A 12,720-nucleotide genomic window follows, 5' to 3' on the forward strand; every position below is an offset into this window, starting at 1 on the left:
CAGTTACTTGTGTACAAACATGTGGTGTGAAAGATTTCACACACTCAGCTGTAATCCCTCTTAATTACAGAACATATGTTAACAAATAGTTTAAACCTGAGACTTGGAATTTGTTGTTACCCAGTTACTTGTGTACAAACATGTGGTGTGAAAGATTTCACACACTCAGCTGTGACCTCTCTTAGTTACACAACATATGTTAACAAATAGTTTAAACCTGAGACTTGGAATTTGTTGTTACCCAGTTACTTGTGTACAAACATGTGGCGTGAAAGGTTTCACACACTCAGCTGTGACCCCTCTTAGTTACACAACATATGTTAACAAATAGTTTAAACCTGGGACTTGGATTTTGTTGTTACCCAATAAAATTTCCACATATTTGTTAGAAACTTTTCGTTTTGTTGAAGGGCCATAAATGATGACCTAAACTTCCAGTAACACTGGAAATATGCTAATAAATCTTTTATCATGTAGTTATGAAAAATGCTAGTGTGGTTTTTTTACAACAGATTTGTTGGACTTTGTTTGGCCAAAGTTTGAACATCTGCTCACTTCAAAAGGTAGTGATAACAGATTTACATTTTTACAGACAACTGAACAATGCAAACTTTTTAAGTGTTACATTTGTTTTTGCAAATCAGGTTTATATGCAAGTATTCATTAGCATTTCTTTTCCGAGCAGTACTAAACCACTCTTTACAGAAAGTCATGAAATGTACCATATCTGAAGATAGTTTAATAAAAAGTAAATGTTATTAAAATGTTATATTATATTGACATGGTTTAGCATCTGTGTGTGTGTTTTTGTTTGGCTATGGTTGGATTAAGCATTTCTTACTATAAGTCTTTTAGAGCAGTTTGTGTAGAATAAAGATTATAGTTACTCTCATGAAATGCCTTCTTGAACCTTTAACTTGATAGTTACTCCCATAAAATGCCTTGTTGAGCCTTAAACTTGATAGTTACTCCCATAAAATGCCTTGTTGAACCTTAAACTTGATAGTTGCTCCCATAAAATGCCTTGTTGAACCTTAAACTTGATAGTTACTCCCATAAAATGCCTTGTTGAACCTTAAACTTGATAGTTACTCCCATAAAATGCCTTCTTGAACCTTAAACTTGATAGTTACTCCTATAAAATGCCTTCTTGAACCTTAAACTTGATAGTTACTCCCATAAAATGCCTTGTTGAACCTTAAACTTGATTTTAAATGATTGAGTAGAAGGTCTGTAGTATCTTTGCTATTTTAGTATGTTTCATGTAATTTTCTAGTTGTGTCAAATTTTTTTGTAGAGTTTTGTGGAAATTCCAGAACTTAGATCCCTGTACGTTATATTTAAAATTGTTTATGGAGCAGTTTAGCATAATAGTTTATTGTCATCTTGTTGGTGTTCTTAGAACCATCAGTCTTCTCCACGGTCCACTCCCAACAGCTCTCCCCATTCTGGCACTTCGAAATCCCCCCCACAATCAACTGTATACCCACAGTCTTCGTCTCGTAGTGCCCCTACTACCCCAGGTAGTGGAGCCCCTACTACAGACAGCCTTACTGGTGTTGGAGGAGATGTACGGTTAGCATTTGGCCAAACAGGAAGCTCCCGATGTCTTCCAAATGATCTCTTGGTGGCAGCAGACTCAGTGACAAATGCCATGTCTTCTCTTGTGAAGGAACTGAATTCCGGTAGGGCATTCTTTTCAAGTGAGAATTAATTAATGTTTTTCGTGTTTTTAAAGAATCTCCAGTTAAGTCTTTACCTAGCATTTATTAAAAAGAAATACTTATAAAAAATTTATGTAAAGAATGTCACATGCCATGTCTTATTTGTTTGAAAATGTAGAGACAGATCTTAATCTAGTTACACAGAATTTACATATTCTTTAAAAGTTAATAAAAGCTATAATAGCCGTTAATATGAACTTATCACAGAGGTTATTGTATAATAGAAAGGCTGAGTCTTTGTGTGACAACTGTAGTGTTTATCATCTATACCATTCCATCTTTTGGCCGCAAGAAACGTTTTTACTTGCTTGTTATTCCAGTATTCATACTGTGTCATAGACAATACTTCTTTTGCAACAGTTTTTAATATATATTCTTTGTTAGATAGTACAGATTAACTCTTTCACTACAGGCTTGGTCAATTCAACCTAAAAATTGACCTTTAGAGTTTCCATACTATAACTTCTAATGTGTTTTGTGTATCTTAAAACATTTCGCAAGGTTTCAGTAGGCATTAAGAGTCATTTGAAGACAAAAAAATCATAACTTTTAATGGAGTATTTTTACTACAAATTTCTCCATGAATATGGAGTCAAATTGCTGACCACTCCGATTGCAAGATGATTTTTATGTTAAGATTAAAAATACTTTTCTTCATCTGAAAAATCTCCAATTTCATTTGTATAATCTCTAAAACCTTCTAAATATATTTTACTTTTTTTTTCAGTAATATTTTATATTTTATCTGTTATTTTTTCTACCTTTGCTCTATACGAGGTTAGTCAATTTGACTGACCTTGTAGTCACCAAACAAAAATTTAAATTAAATTACCATTTTTTTTTCTTGAATTACTTCAAATTGTAACATGAAACTACATTTGTTTATCTTTAAAAGCTTTAAACTCATAATTGTATACATCTGTTAATACTTAAATTTTAGATTGCTCTTTGAACCACGTCTAACTAATATTCTTGCCATATAAGTTGTAAATCACATGGCAAACATGTAGCTCACATTACCCTATCAAATTACATAATGCACGGCCACGAAAGGGCTACTTGCGTGCGTACATTGTGAAACATTTGTATTATTATTATTTATTTTACCTAATCTCATCTTATCTAACCTAAAAAGTTTCTAATTTTTACATTTTAATTACTTTTATAATAATAACCTATATCCATGAAAAACAAGAAATATAGTACTTATCCGGGTCTTAATTTTCTTTTTTGCTGTTGACTGTCGATACCCTATTTTTTATACTAATGGTACTACTGCATTAAATATTTTTTCATTTAATTACATAATGTACCAAAGAACACAAAATAGTAACATGCAAAAATAGATAGTGTTTTATAACTATCACAGTTTTTCTGGTTTTCAAACTGTGTGACAAGAGCCGTTAAAAATTCAGCTAAACTCATTGATGTGTTTCCCATGAGAACAAAGTTTGAAGTAGAAGTGAAAAAGGAAATTTTTCTGTACAGTTAACAATGTAATATAATAATTCATTTGACATATTAAAACCTTGGCTTTCTATTGGTTATAAATAATATAGTATTAAACATCAGAAAGAACTATTGACAATTTGTAAAAGAGAGGATATAACAGGTGGGTGTGGCAAGAGATATCTGATTTTCTGTTTGATGGCTCTGTAAACAAATAAGATTGAAGGCTATAAAGATTATGCTGTGCCTGAATGATGACAACATTATAATGAGTGCATTACATTGAATTTCATACTTCTTGGAGGAGTGGTAAATAAATTTGGAGAAGAGGGAGTACCTAGTGAGCAAATGTCACAATTCTCATACCAGGAAAAATTCAGGATTTTTTAATATTGCCATATAAAATTAGGAACTTAAAACTTGTGTAATATTAAAATTAGGGTTATTAGCTACATTTTTATACCAAATTTATTAATATAATATAATAAGAAAGTAGTATAATTAAAGTATAAATGTAAAACCTTGTGACATGCACAGAAAAGGATGCTGGGAATGTGAGAGGGTTAATATTACAGCATCACAGACTGTTGCAAAGCCGATCAACTAAGAAAATACTTCTTAAAGTTGTAAGGTGAATAAGATAGGATTGATGCTGATTCAAGTATTTTTGGACTTCAATCTCACAAGAAACCAGCATATATGGTGTATTATTGAGAAAAGTCAAATAAAGTTACTTACATCAAATTCTTTTTTGTGTTTAACATTACTGAGACTCTGTATTGGTTGTTGAATTCTTGGTATATTCTGTCATTGTGATATGTGTTGGCAGTTCTTTCTCAATTGTTCTTAACATCTGTTTAAAAATATGTGCATGTATGTCACACCAACTTAAAAAAGTCAGATTGATTTATGTAGTTATAATTGAAAGGGGATTAGCTGTTACACTACAAGAGTTATTTAATTTCGCTGAGTTACACTACTATAAAAATCAATTAAGAATGTTATAAAACAGATTTTCATTGTTTGATAGGTTCAGAAGATGAAGGAGAGGAGGGTAACAGCAAGATTATGGTTACCAGTGGTAGAGGTAAGAATTAAACAGCAAGACTATGGTTACCAGTGGTAGAGGTAAGAATTAAACAACAAGACTATGGTTACCAGCAGTAGAGGTAAGAATTAAACAGCAAGACTATGGTTACCAGCGGTAGAGGTAAGAATTAAACAGCAAGACTATGGTTACCAGTGGTAGAGGTAAGAATTAAACAGCAAGACTATGGTTACCAGCGGTAGAGGTAAGAATTAAACAGCAAGACTATGGTTACCAGTGGTAGAGGTAAGATTTAAACAGCAAGACTATGGTTACCAGTGGTAGAGGTAAAAATTAAAGCCTTGTAATTGTTCTTCACTATTGACAAAACATGAGAAAGTAAACTTCCTGTTTAAAATATGGTGATAATTACTACCTACTCCACACCACCATTAAGACTTTGGGTGTTGCGTTATTTAATGAAACTCCACTCCTCTACACCATCACAACAGTAGGGTTAGAAAGCTTTACTTGTAACATTACTTAATCATTTCCAGCCTTGTATAATTGTGTTTTTAAGAGGATATGTGACAATATCAAGTTTTGAAAATATATACTTGACCAACAAATCACCTGTAAAGTATAACTTTAAAATATATGCTTGACCAACAAATCACCTGTAAAGTATAACTTTAAAATATATGTTTGTCCAAAATCACCTGTAAAGTATAACTTTAAAATATATGCTTGACCAACAAATCACCTGTAAAGTATAACTTTAAAATATATACTTGACCAACAAATCACCTGTAAAGTATAACTTTAAAATATATGCTTGACCAACAAATCGCCTGTAAAGTATAACTTTAAAATATATGCTTGACCAACAAATCACCTGTAAAGTATAACTTTAAAATATATGCTTGACCAACAAATCACCTGTAAAGTATAACTTTAACTGCAATGCCCAGTTTTAGAGTTTTATTTACATTTATTTTTGGATAAATTAATTCCAGAAACTCCAGATTTTTAACTGAATTTAGATTCTTGCACACAAACACACACCTATAAAAAAAATTGTAAATTTTATTTAGGGAATAGAAATATTTACATTTTTCACATGTGCAGGTAAAACTAGTCATCATAAAAAAAAACATAGCTGCAAATCTGTGGTCTTTGTTTATCTTTGCTACTTATTTCGAGCTTAAATAGGTGAAAAACTGTGATTGTTTTTTTAAATTAATGGGATCAGAAGCTGGAATTAAACCAAATACAATTTTTATTTTTATAATTATTAAGCTTCTAAAGGTAACAACATCATAAATATATCATCAGAAAGTAGGAGTTAGTTTCTCAAATATATGCTGTGGTGCTTCTTTACTTCCCTCTAAATTTCTAACCTTACAGTTATTACATATCGTGTAAAAATTATAAATTAGTTTATTAATTCTTGAGCTCATTTATTTGGTTGAAGTAATTACTTTGAAATCTTATTGTGTGCTTTGCTCTGGTGTTTGATATAAGGCTAGCAGTGGATCTTTTAGAAACAGTTGTTCCTAATTTAAAAAAGCAATAAAGAGGGATGTTTTATAAAAGCAAGCTAAGTATGATATATTTAAGTTCGTTTTAATGCTATATAAGATATTGTATGTCAGAATTTCTTTCTACAAGGTAAGCTATATCATTAGTAACCCTATGATTGTTTTATTGCTGATAACAGTGTGTAAAACTTGACTTGCTTCATGTTTGAAAAGTGGATGGGAAGGGTTAATGTAATTCTTATCCATAACAATTCTCAGTAATGTTTGTTTTTAATTCTCTTGGTCAAATCGACCGAATTCATGACCCTAAAGTGACCAACATAGTTCCATACCTTACTTTTTAATGTTTTCTATTTGTTCACAACAATTTGCAAGCTTTCAGTAAGCATTATACTGTTTTTTTTTTACACAAAATAAAGATTTTTAATTATTTTTACAAAAGATTACTCCATGAATACATGGAGTCAAAGTGTTGACTGCTCCAAGTGCAAAATAATTTTCTTGTTAGGATTAAAAATACTTTTGTTCATCTGAAAATTATGTAATCTAGTTTGTGTAATCTCTAAAACCTCCTAAATAAATACTAAACTTTTTTGATCAACCTTATAACCGTCATAAAAAATAAATAAATGTAAGTTACCGTTTTTTTCTTTCTAGAATGATTGCAACTTGTAACAGGAATATAAAATAGTTTAAAGTTTGTAACAGTATACGTCTGTTTATACTAAAATTTTATTGTTTTATTGCCCTTTGATCTGTGTCTAACTAATAATTGTGCCACATAAAGTTATAAATCACTCGGCGAATGTGTAGCTTATGTTCTTGTATCAAGTTATATAATGTACGAGCTACTTGTGAGAATAATTATTATTTTTGTTTTCATTATTTAACCTAATAAGTTTCTAATCTTTACATGTTAGTAACATTTATAATAATAAATAAAGAATACATTTGAAAAACAAGAAATATAGTACTGAGCTGGGTCTTTTTGTTGTCGACTGTTGATTAAACTTAAGCTTACTTCTTTTATACTAGACTAAATTTATTGCATTAAATAATGACCTGCGAGTATAGAATAATAACAATGTCCTATAACTATCATATTGTTGGCTTTCTAACTGTGTGATGAGAGCCTTAAAATATTCAGCTAATCTTGTTGATGTGATTCCTGTGAGAATAATGTTTCAAACTGAGGATGAAATAGACAATTCTCTGTATATAAAACACTGTAATGTAATACATACATAAAACATACATTTCTACTTCTAAACATATTTAGTTAATATGTTTAACTCTTTTTAGTCCACTATAAGGTGCTGAAAGCTTTTGTGGTTCCAAAAACAAAATGATATAAAGGTGTTTATTTCTGTAAAAATAGTAGCTAATTTTAAAATGAGTTGTTTGCAGAATTACACCCATGTTTCAGGCATTTTTTAATGACTGTCACTGAGTTGATTTAAAGTCATTGATTTATTGAATGATACGATTCATTTGGTTTACAATGAGTAAGTTTGTTTTTAATGTATATATATATATATATATCTATCTATCTCCCAGATCCCAAGAACATCAACTTGGATATCATCAAAGGTAAAAAGATGATTTGGATTCTTTTCTTGTTTCTTAATATATCAGTTAAAAATATAATGAATTAATTTTGGATCAACAAATGGTGAAAGATAATCTGTTAAATTCAGACTTGGGTTCTAATAAGCATAAAAAAATTATAATAAGTTGTTTCAGTGGTAAACCGAAGAAAATAGTCATTCATGAGAGAAACCGGGGTTAATTGTATTTTGTAATATTTTAACGTGCTATTTAGGAAGTTAATGTGAAATTAACAGCTTTTTAAAGTTTGGTGGGAGTTATTAGTTGGGTAAGTGGTAAAGATTTTAATATCTAGCTTTTATTTCAACAGGCTTTGAGACAGAGGGATCAGAGAGTGCCACAGGTAGCCTGAAGGTGGGTGGAACACTTTGGTGGGAGGAAAGACAGCGGGAACAGGAAAGTCACTTCCTTGCTCAACTAGAATCTAGGAAGTTACACTCCGGCAACGGTGAAAGTGGTCATCAGAGTCTGGAACTTGGAACTGAAGAAAATGGACAAGAACTCTATGACAGTGATCCACGGGTATGTTATTGACTGTTTTTAGTTTACACATGAATATAAGACACAAGTTTTTTTTATTTAGAAAAGATAAAAATTGGACCAGTAGCTGTGCAAAACCGTTTATCCAGGAGAGAGTAATTGATAATGACTTACGTTAAAACTGGGAATTTGGTGATGTAAACATTGAATATAAAGTAATGAGGTAATTGAAACTTTAAAGGGCTCTTTAATAAAGAACAAAAGTGTTAGTATATTATAGTTTCTTATATAGCTACAAAACACTCCAGTGTAAGTTTATTCATGTAGTTATAAATATTTTCAAGTCTGAGGTAACATACGAAATGTATAAAATATGTATGTCATTACTAATAATAAAAAAGTAAGAAACAAACATAAAGAAACACAATAAAGTTAACAAAAAAAGTGGACAGTAAAAACAGTGTTTAGCTTTTTTGTTCAAACACCCTTCTGATGTACAAAAAAGATATGTCTAGATTACAGTAAACATACATTTCTACTTTTAAACAGCTGGGTGAAAGTACCCATAGTAAACATACATTTCTACTTCTAAACAGCTGGGTGAAAGTACCCATAATAAACATACCTTTCTACTTCTAAACAGCTTGATAAAAGTACATATAGTAAATATACCTTTCTACTTCTAAATAGAAATGTATGTTTATTATGGGTACTTTTATCAAGCTGTTTAGAAGCTAAACAGCTTGATAAAAGTACATATAATAGAAAGGTATGTTTATTTAGAAGTATGTACTTTTATCAAGCTGTAGAAAGGTATGTTTATTATTTAGAAGTAGAAATGTATGTTTATTATGGGTACTTTTATCAAGCTGTTTAGTAGTAGAAATGTATGTTTATTATGGGTACTTTCACCCAGCTGTTTAGAAGTATGTACTTTTATCAAGCTGTAATAAACATACCTTTCTACTTCTAAACAGCTGGGTGAAAGTACATATAATATAATAATTAATGTATTAATTTTACACAATATTTTCAAGAAATAAAACTATCGTAATTATTATTCTTTACAAACTGATCCACCACTGAGTTTTATGTATAAAGAATTTGATTAGATTTATATTGTTTAAAGCAGTGATTCTCGACTAGTGGACCGTGGCCCTCTGATGGTCCGTAAGATCTGTGATCATTGTCCACTATGTTCTGGGACAACAGTTACTGCCCTTAACTAAAGAGTCATCAATGGCATATGTTGACCTTTATTATTGTGCCAAATAGTGGGCTTTGAGGTGCAAGAGATTGAGAAGCTCTGGTTTAAAGGCTTCGTAATAACTATAATAACCATTTTCGAACAGTAGTAATTGTAGATAATATAAACAGTATGATTTAATGCATATGTTAGTTTTCCAGTGTATTTTTGAACTTTAGTAACAGCTGTTAGGTTTATTGTTTGATTGCAGCTTTTTTCTTTGATTTATGTACTTTGTTTCATTTTGAAGTTTTTTTTCCAATTGTGTATGAATTTTTTTTTCAAGTTCTTGTTTATTCTAAATGCTGCAGTCTGTTGATAGCTTTTGTTTTATTTTGTTCGGGAAGTGTCTCAAAAGTTGACCTCACTTATCACATTTGAAAATAATCTTTATTCTCATATTTCTTGTAGTGTAACCAAATCTAATTAGTATATCAGAAGCAGTATTAGATATATACTCTCAGCCTTTTCTCCCTAAGTATACTGAAAAACATATTGCATTGTCTTTATGTATGAAACCTCTCCAGACTAAGTGATAAATAACCAAATGGTTTCAATTAGAAAAAAGTTATTTGCAAAATTTCTTTATTAGAAATATATATATATATATTTCATTGTGTTCCTGGCTACAAACAAAACAAATTATCAAATACCAGAGACTTTAAAATATGATTTGCTGCACAAACGTTTTTTTTTTCTAATTAATCCTTTTTTTTATCATTTGCTTAAAAAAAAGAAGAAAAAAAGGTCACTTTTGAGGCACCTTGTTTTCTTTGTTGCATTTCTTTTTGAGTTTATTTGTGTTTCCAGTGTGCTCCTGCCAGATCTAGTTGAGCTGTGCACCCATGTGTAGCTGCTTAGGCAAACTTCTTTGCTTCAAACCTTAGGACCTCACCCTATTCCACCGTCATGCATCGCTGACGACAGACGACGAGAGCTATGTTCGCACTGATGATGAAGAAGGTGGAAACACTGACTGGGAAGAGACCATGAGAAGATGGGTGAACCGCTAATCCAATCCAGCTTTCTATGTTCGTCAGTTTTCCTCCCTCGTAGCACAGTGCTGTGTTGTCTCCTGTCTTAAAACACAAGTACCTGTTGCTTTCATTACAATCATATAAGTATATCTATATGGATATAGATCCACTATATTACTCAAAACATTATAGTGTTTTATAAGATCGCAACATACATACGTTACGAAACAAACCAAATTTTATACGTAATTAGTTGCGCACATATCACAGCTTCTACTATTATGGATATTCTTAAAACCATTGTTTGCCATATTTTGTTGTTGTTTTTTTTACTTAATGTACACATTGTTTTATTTGTGCTACAATCTAGTTGCTAGAAACGTTTTATCTATATAAAAATTGTAGAATTTATTATGTTGCAAAGTATATGTTTGGAAAGTTTTCATCTGTGCCCGAACAGACAGACAGACAGAATTGAAAACAATTTTTGTTGTAAAGTAGATGTTAAGAGAATTCTATTGTGAGTGGTGAAATGATTTTGGATGATGTTTCTGTTCTAGAAAGTTTTGACCTAAGCATGATCAACACAAAATTGAAAGCAATGTTTGTTGTAAAGTTTATTTTAGCTGCATGATGAAATTATTTTGGATGATGTTTCTGTTCTAAACTAATTTTTAGGTAAGTTCTAATCTCCATGAGATGATAATACATAGGAAATATTTTTGCTCCAAGATAGGTTGTAAGATGTTAGTGGATCGTGTTACGAGGTACTGTTGAACGTTGTGTTTCTGTAAGTTTCTTATATAGGTAGGTTTGACCTGTATGTGAGGAGACATTGTTAAGTAGTTGTATGAAAAAATTTGGTTTGCATGTGGTGTAAAGTGTTGACTGCCACCTCCCCCCTTTTTTTTGAAGTAACTTTTTGATCTTCTGTGATGAGTCAGTGTTGAAATCATTCTGGTTTGGAAAGGTTGAATTTGTATGTGATATAACACAATTGAATGATTTTCGTTTTGGAAACATAGCTGTTTGGAAAGGTTTGTCCTGTACGTGGTTCAACAGTGTTGGATGTCCTTTCTATCATAAAGCTATCTATTTGGAAAGGTTTGTCCTGTACGTGGTTCAACAGTGTTGAATGTCCTTTCTTTCATAAAGTAGCTGTTTGGAAAGGTGTGTCCTGTATGTGGTTCAACAGTTTTGGATGCTGCTTCTATTGTAAGGTAGTAATTTGGACAGATTTGATCCAAATGTGGTGAGATTAATGTTTAGGTTTTTTTGTTTTGTTCAAAGGTTGAATGTAGGGAAGCTTCGATCTCATACTATCAGACAGTATGGTGTAGTATATCAATAAATGAATGTTTTGGAATATGCTGAAGTGAAAAGCATGTTATAAATGACAATTTCCTATAATTGTTATACATGTAAGTGATATCAGTGCTTGTATTGTTTCTTCCTGTTCTACTTTCACTGACATTACTTGTCTTCTTATTAGATAACACTCAAGATGGATTTGGGTTTAGAAGTTTCTAGTTACTGTATTATTCTATTAATATAAGTTCACTGGTCTTGTTGACATTTTTCCGCCAATCCTTAACGTCCATTTGCTCACCATCTGTTAATTTAGCTAGTGTAGAAAGTACAGTAAAGTATACAAAAATTAACAGAAAAATCCTGCTGTCTTAGCTCAGTAATAAATTATTGTAATATTTCTCTTGATGGTATTATGGACATTTGACTTTCTCTCTAGTCAGTCGTTAAATAGATAGTACATTTTAAGATGGCAGACATGGTATGGCAAGAGTTGCTCACAGTTTTTGTTTTTAATTTACAAATTGCAAACTGTAGAATTTATATTTTGTAGTTTTCATAAAAAAGTAAAGAGTATATTAAGTTTCTAGAGTAGGGTTACCAGATTTCCAGAATATGATGTGGTAGTGCCCGGCATGGCCAGGTGGTTAGGACGCTCGACTTGCAATCTGCGGGTCGCGGGTTCGCATCCCCATCCCACCAAACATGCTCGCCCTTTCAGCCGTGGGGGCGTTATAATGTGACGGTCAATCCCACTATTCGTTGGTAAAAGAGTAGCCCAAGAGTTGGCGGTGGGTGGTGATGACTAGCTGCCTTCTCTCTAGTCTTACACTGCTAAATTAGGGACAGCTAGCGCAGATATCCCTCGTGTAGCTTTGCACAAAATTCAAAACAAACAAACAAACAATGATGTGGTAGTATATGTTTTCCCGATGCATATTGACACTTTAACAACTCTGAAACGGTTTAAGTTATGATAAAAAAAAACATTTCTCCAATTGCTAAATAATCTAATGTTCATAGCATAGCCTTTTAAAATTGCAGGCAAACAATATTAGTTAAAAGCTTACTTAATTGAATTAATAATAAATGTACCTAAGTTTTCTTGAACCCATTAAAAAGAAATATATTGATTTTGTTTTCGCTTTTTGTGGCTGGACAGGCCTTCAATTTCTATTCCCGCTTCTGCCGATTGACAAGTTAGGGTAATAAAATGTAGCAGAGAGGAAAGGAATACTGTACCATTGTGATTTGTCTTTGCCAATTAATCCTCCAAATATAACTTAGAAGATCTCTGTATAACGACAAATTGAGGTCGAGATAAACTGGGACAATTTAAAACTTTAACTGTTTCTGATCA

The 12,720-nt window shown here is 31.5% G+C and overlaps 1 protein-coding gene across 1 annotated transcript in view; it reads left to right on the top strand.

Annotated features, from left to right (window-relative positions):
• Positions 1–12,055, top strand: part of LOC106475690 (dystrobrevin beta-like) — a gene marked incomplete at its 5' end in the record, with an annotated part of 23,076 nt that extends 11,021 nt beyond the window's left edge. The window contains 5 exons of the mRNA XM_022379746.1: positions 1,403–1,685; positions 4,204–4,260; positions 7,299–7,331; positions 7,660–7,871; positions 9,963–12,055. Of these exons, the coding sequence (XP_022235454.1) occupies positions 1,403–1,685; positions 4,204–4,260; positions 7,299–7,331; positions 7,660–7,871; positions 9,963–10,088 (711 nt within the window). The remainder of the gene's footprint in view (positions 1–1,402; positions 1,686–4,203; positions 4,261–7,298; positions 7,332–7,659; positions 7,872–9,962) is intronic.
• Positions 12,056–12,720: the final 665 nt, after the last annotated feature.

This window comes from Limulus polyphemus, unplaced genomic scaffold (genome assembly GCF_000517525.1).
Source record: "Limulus polyphemus unplaced genomic scaffold, Limulus_polyphemus-2.1.2 Scaffold9004, whole genome shotgun sequence".
Classification (NCBI taxonomy): Eukaryota; Metazoa; Arthropoda; class Merostomata; order Xiphosura; family Limulidae; genus Limulus; species Limulus polyphemus.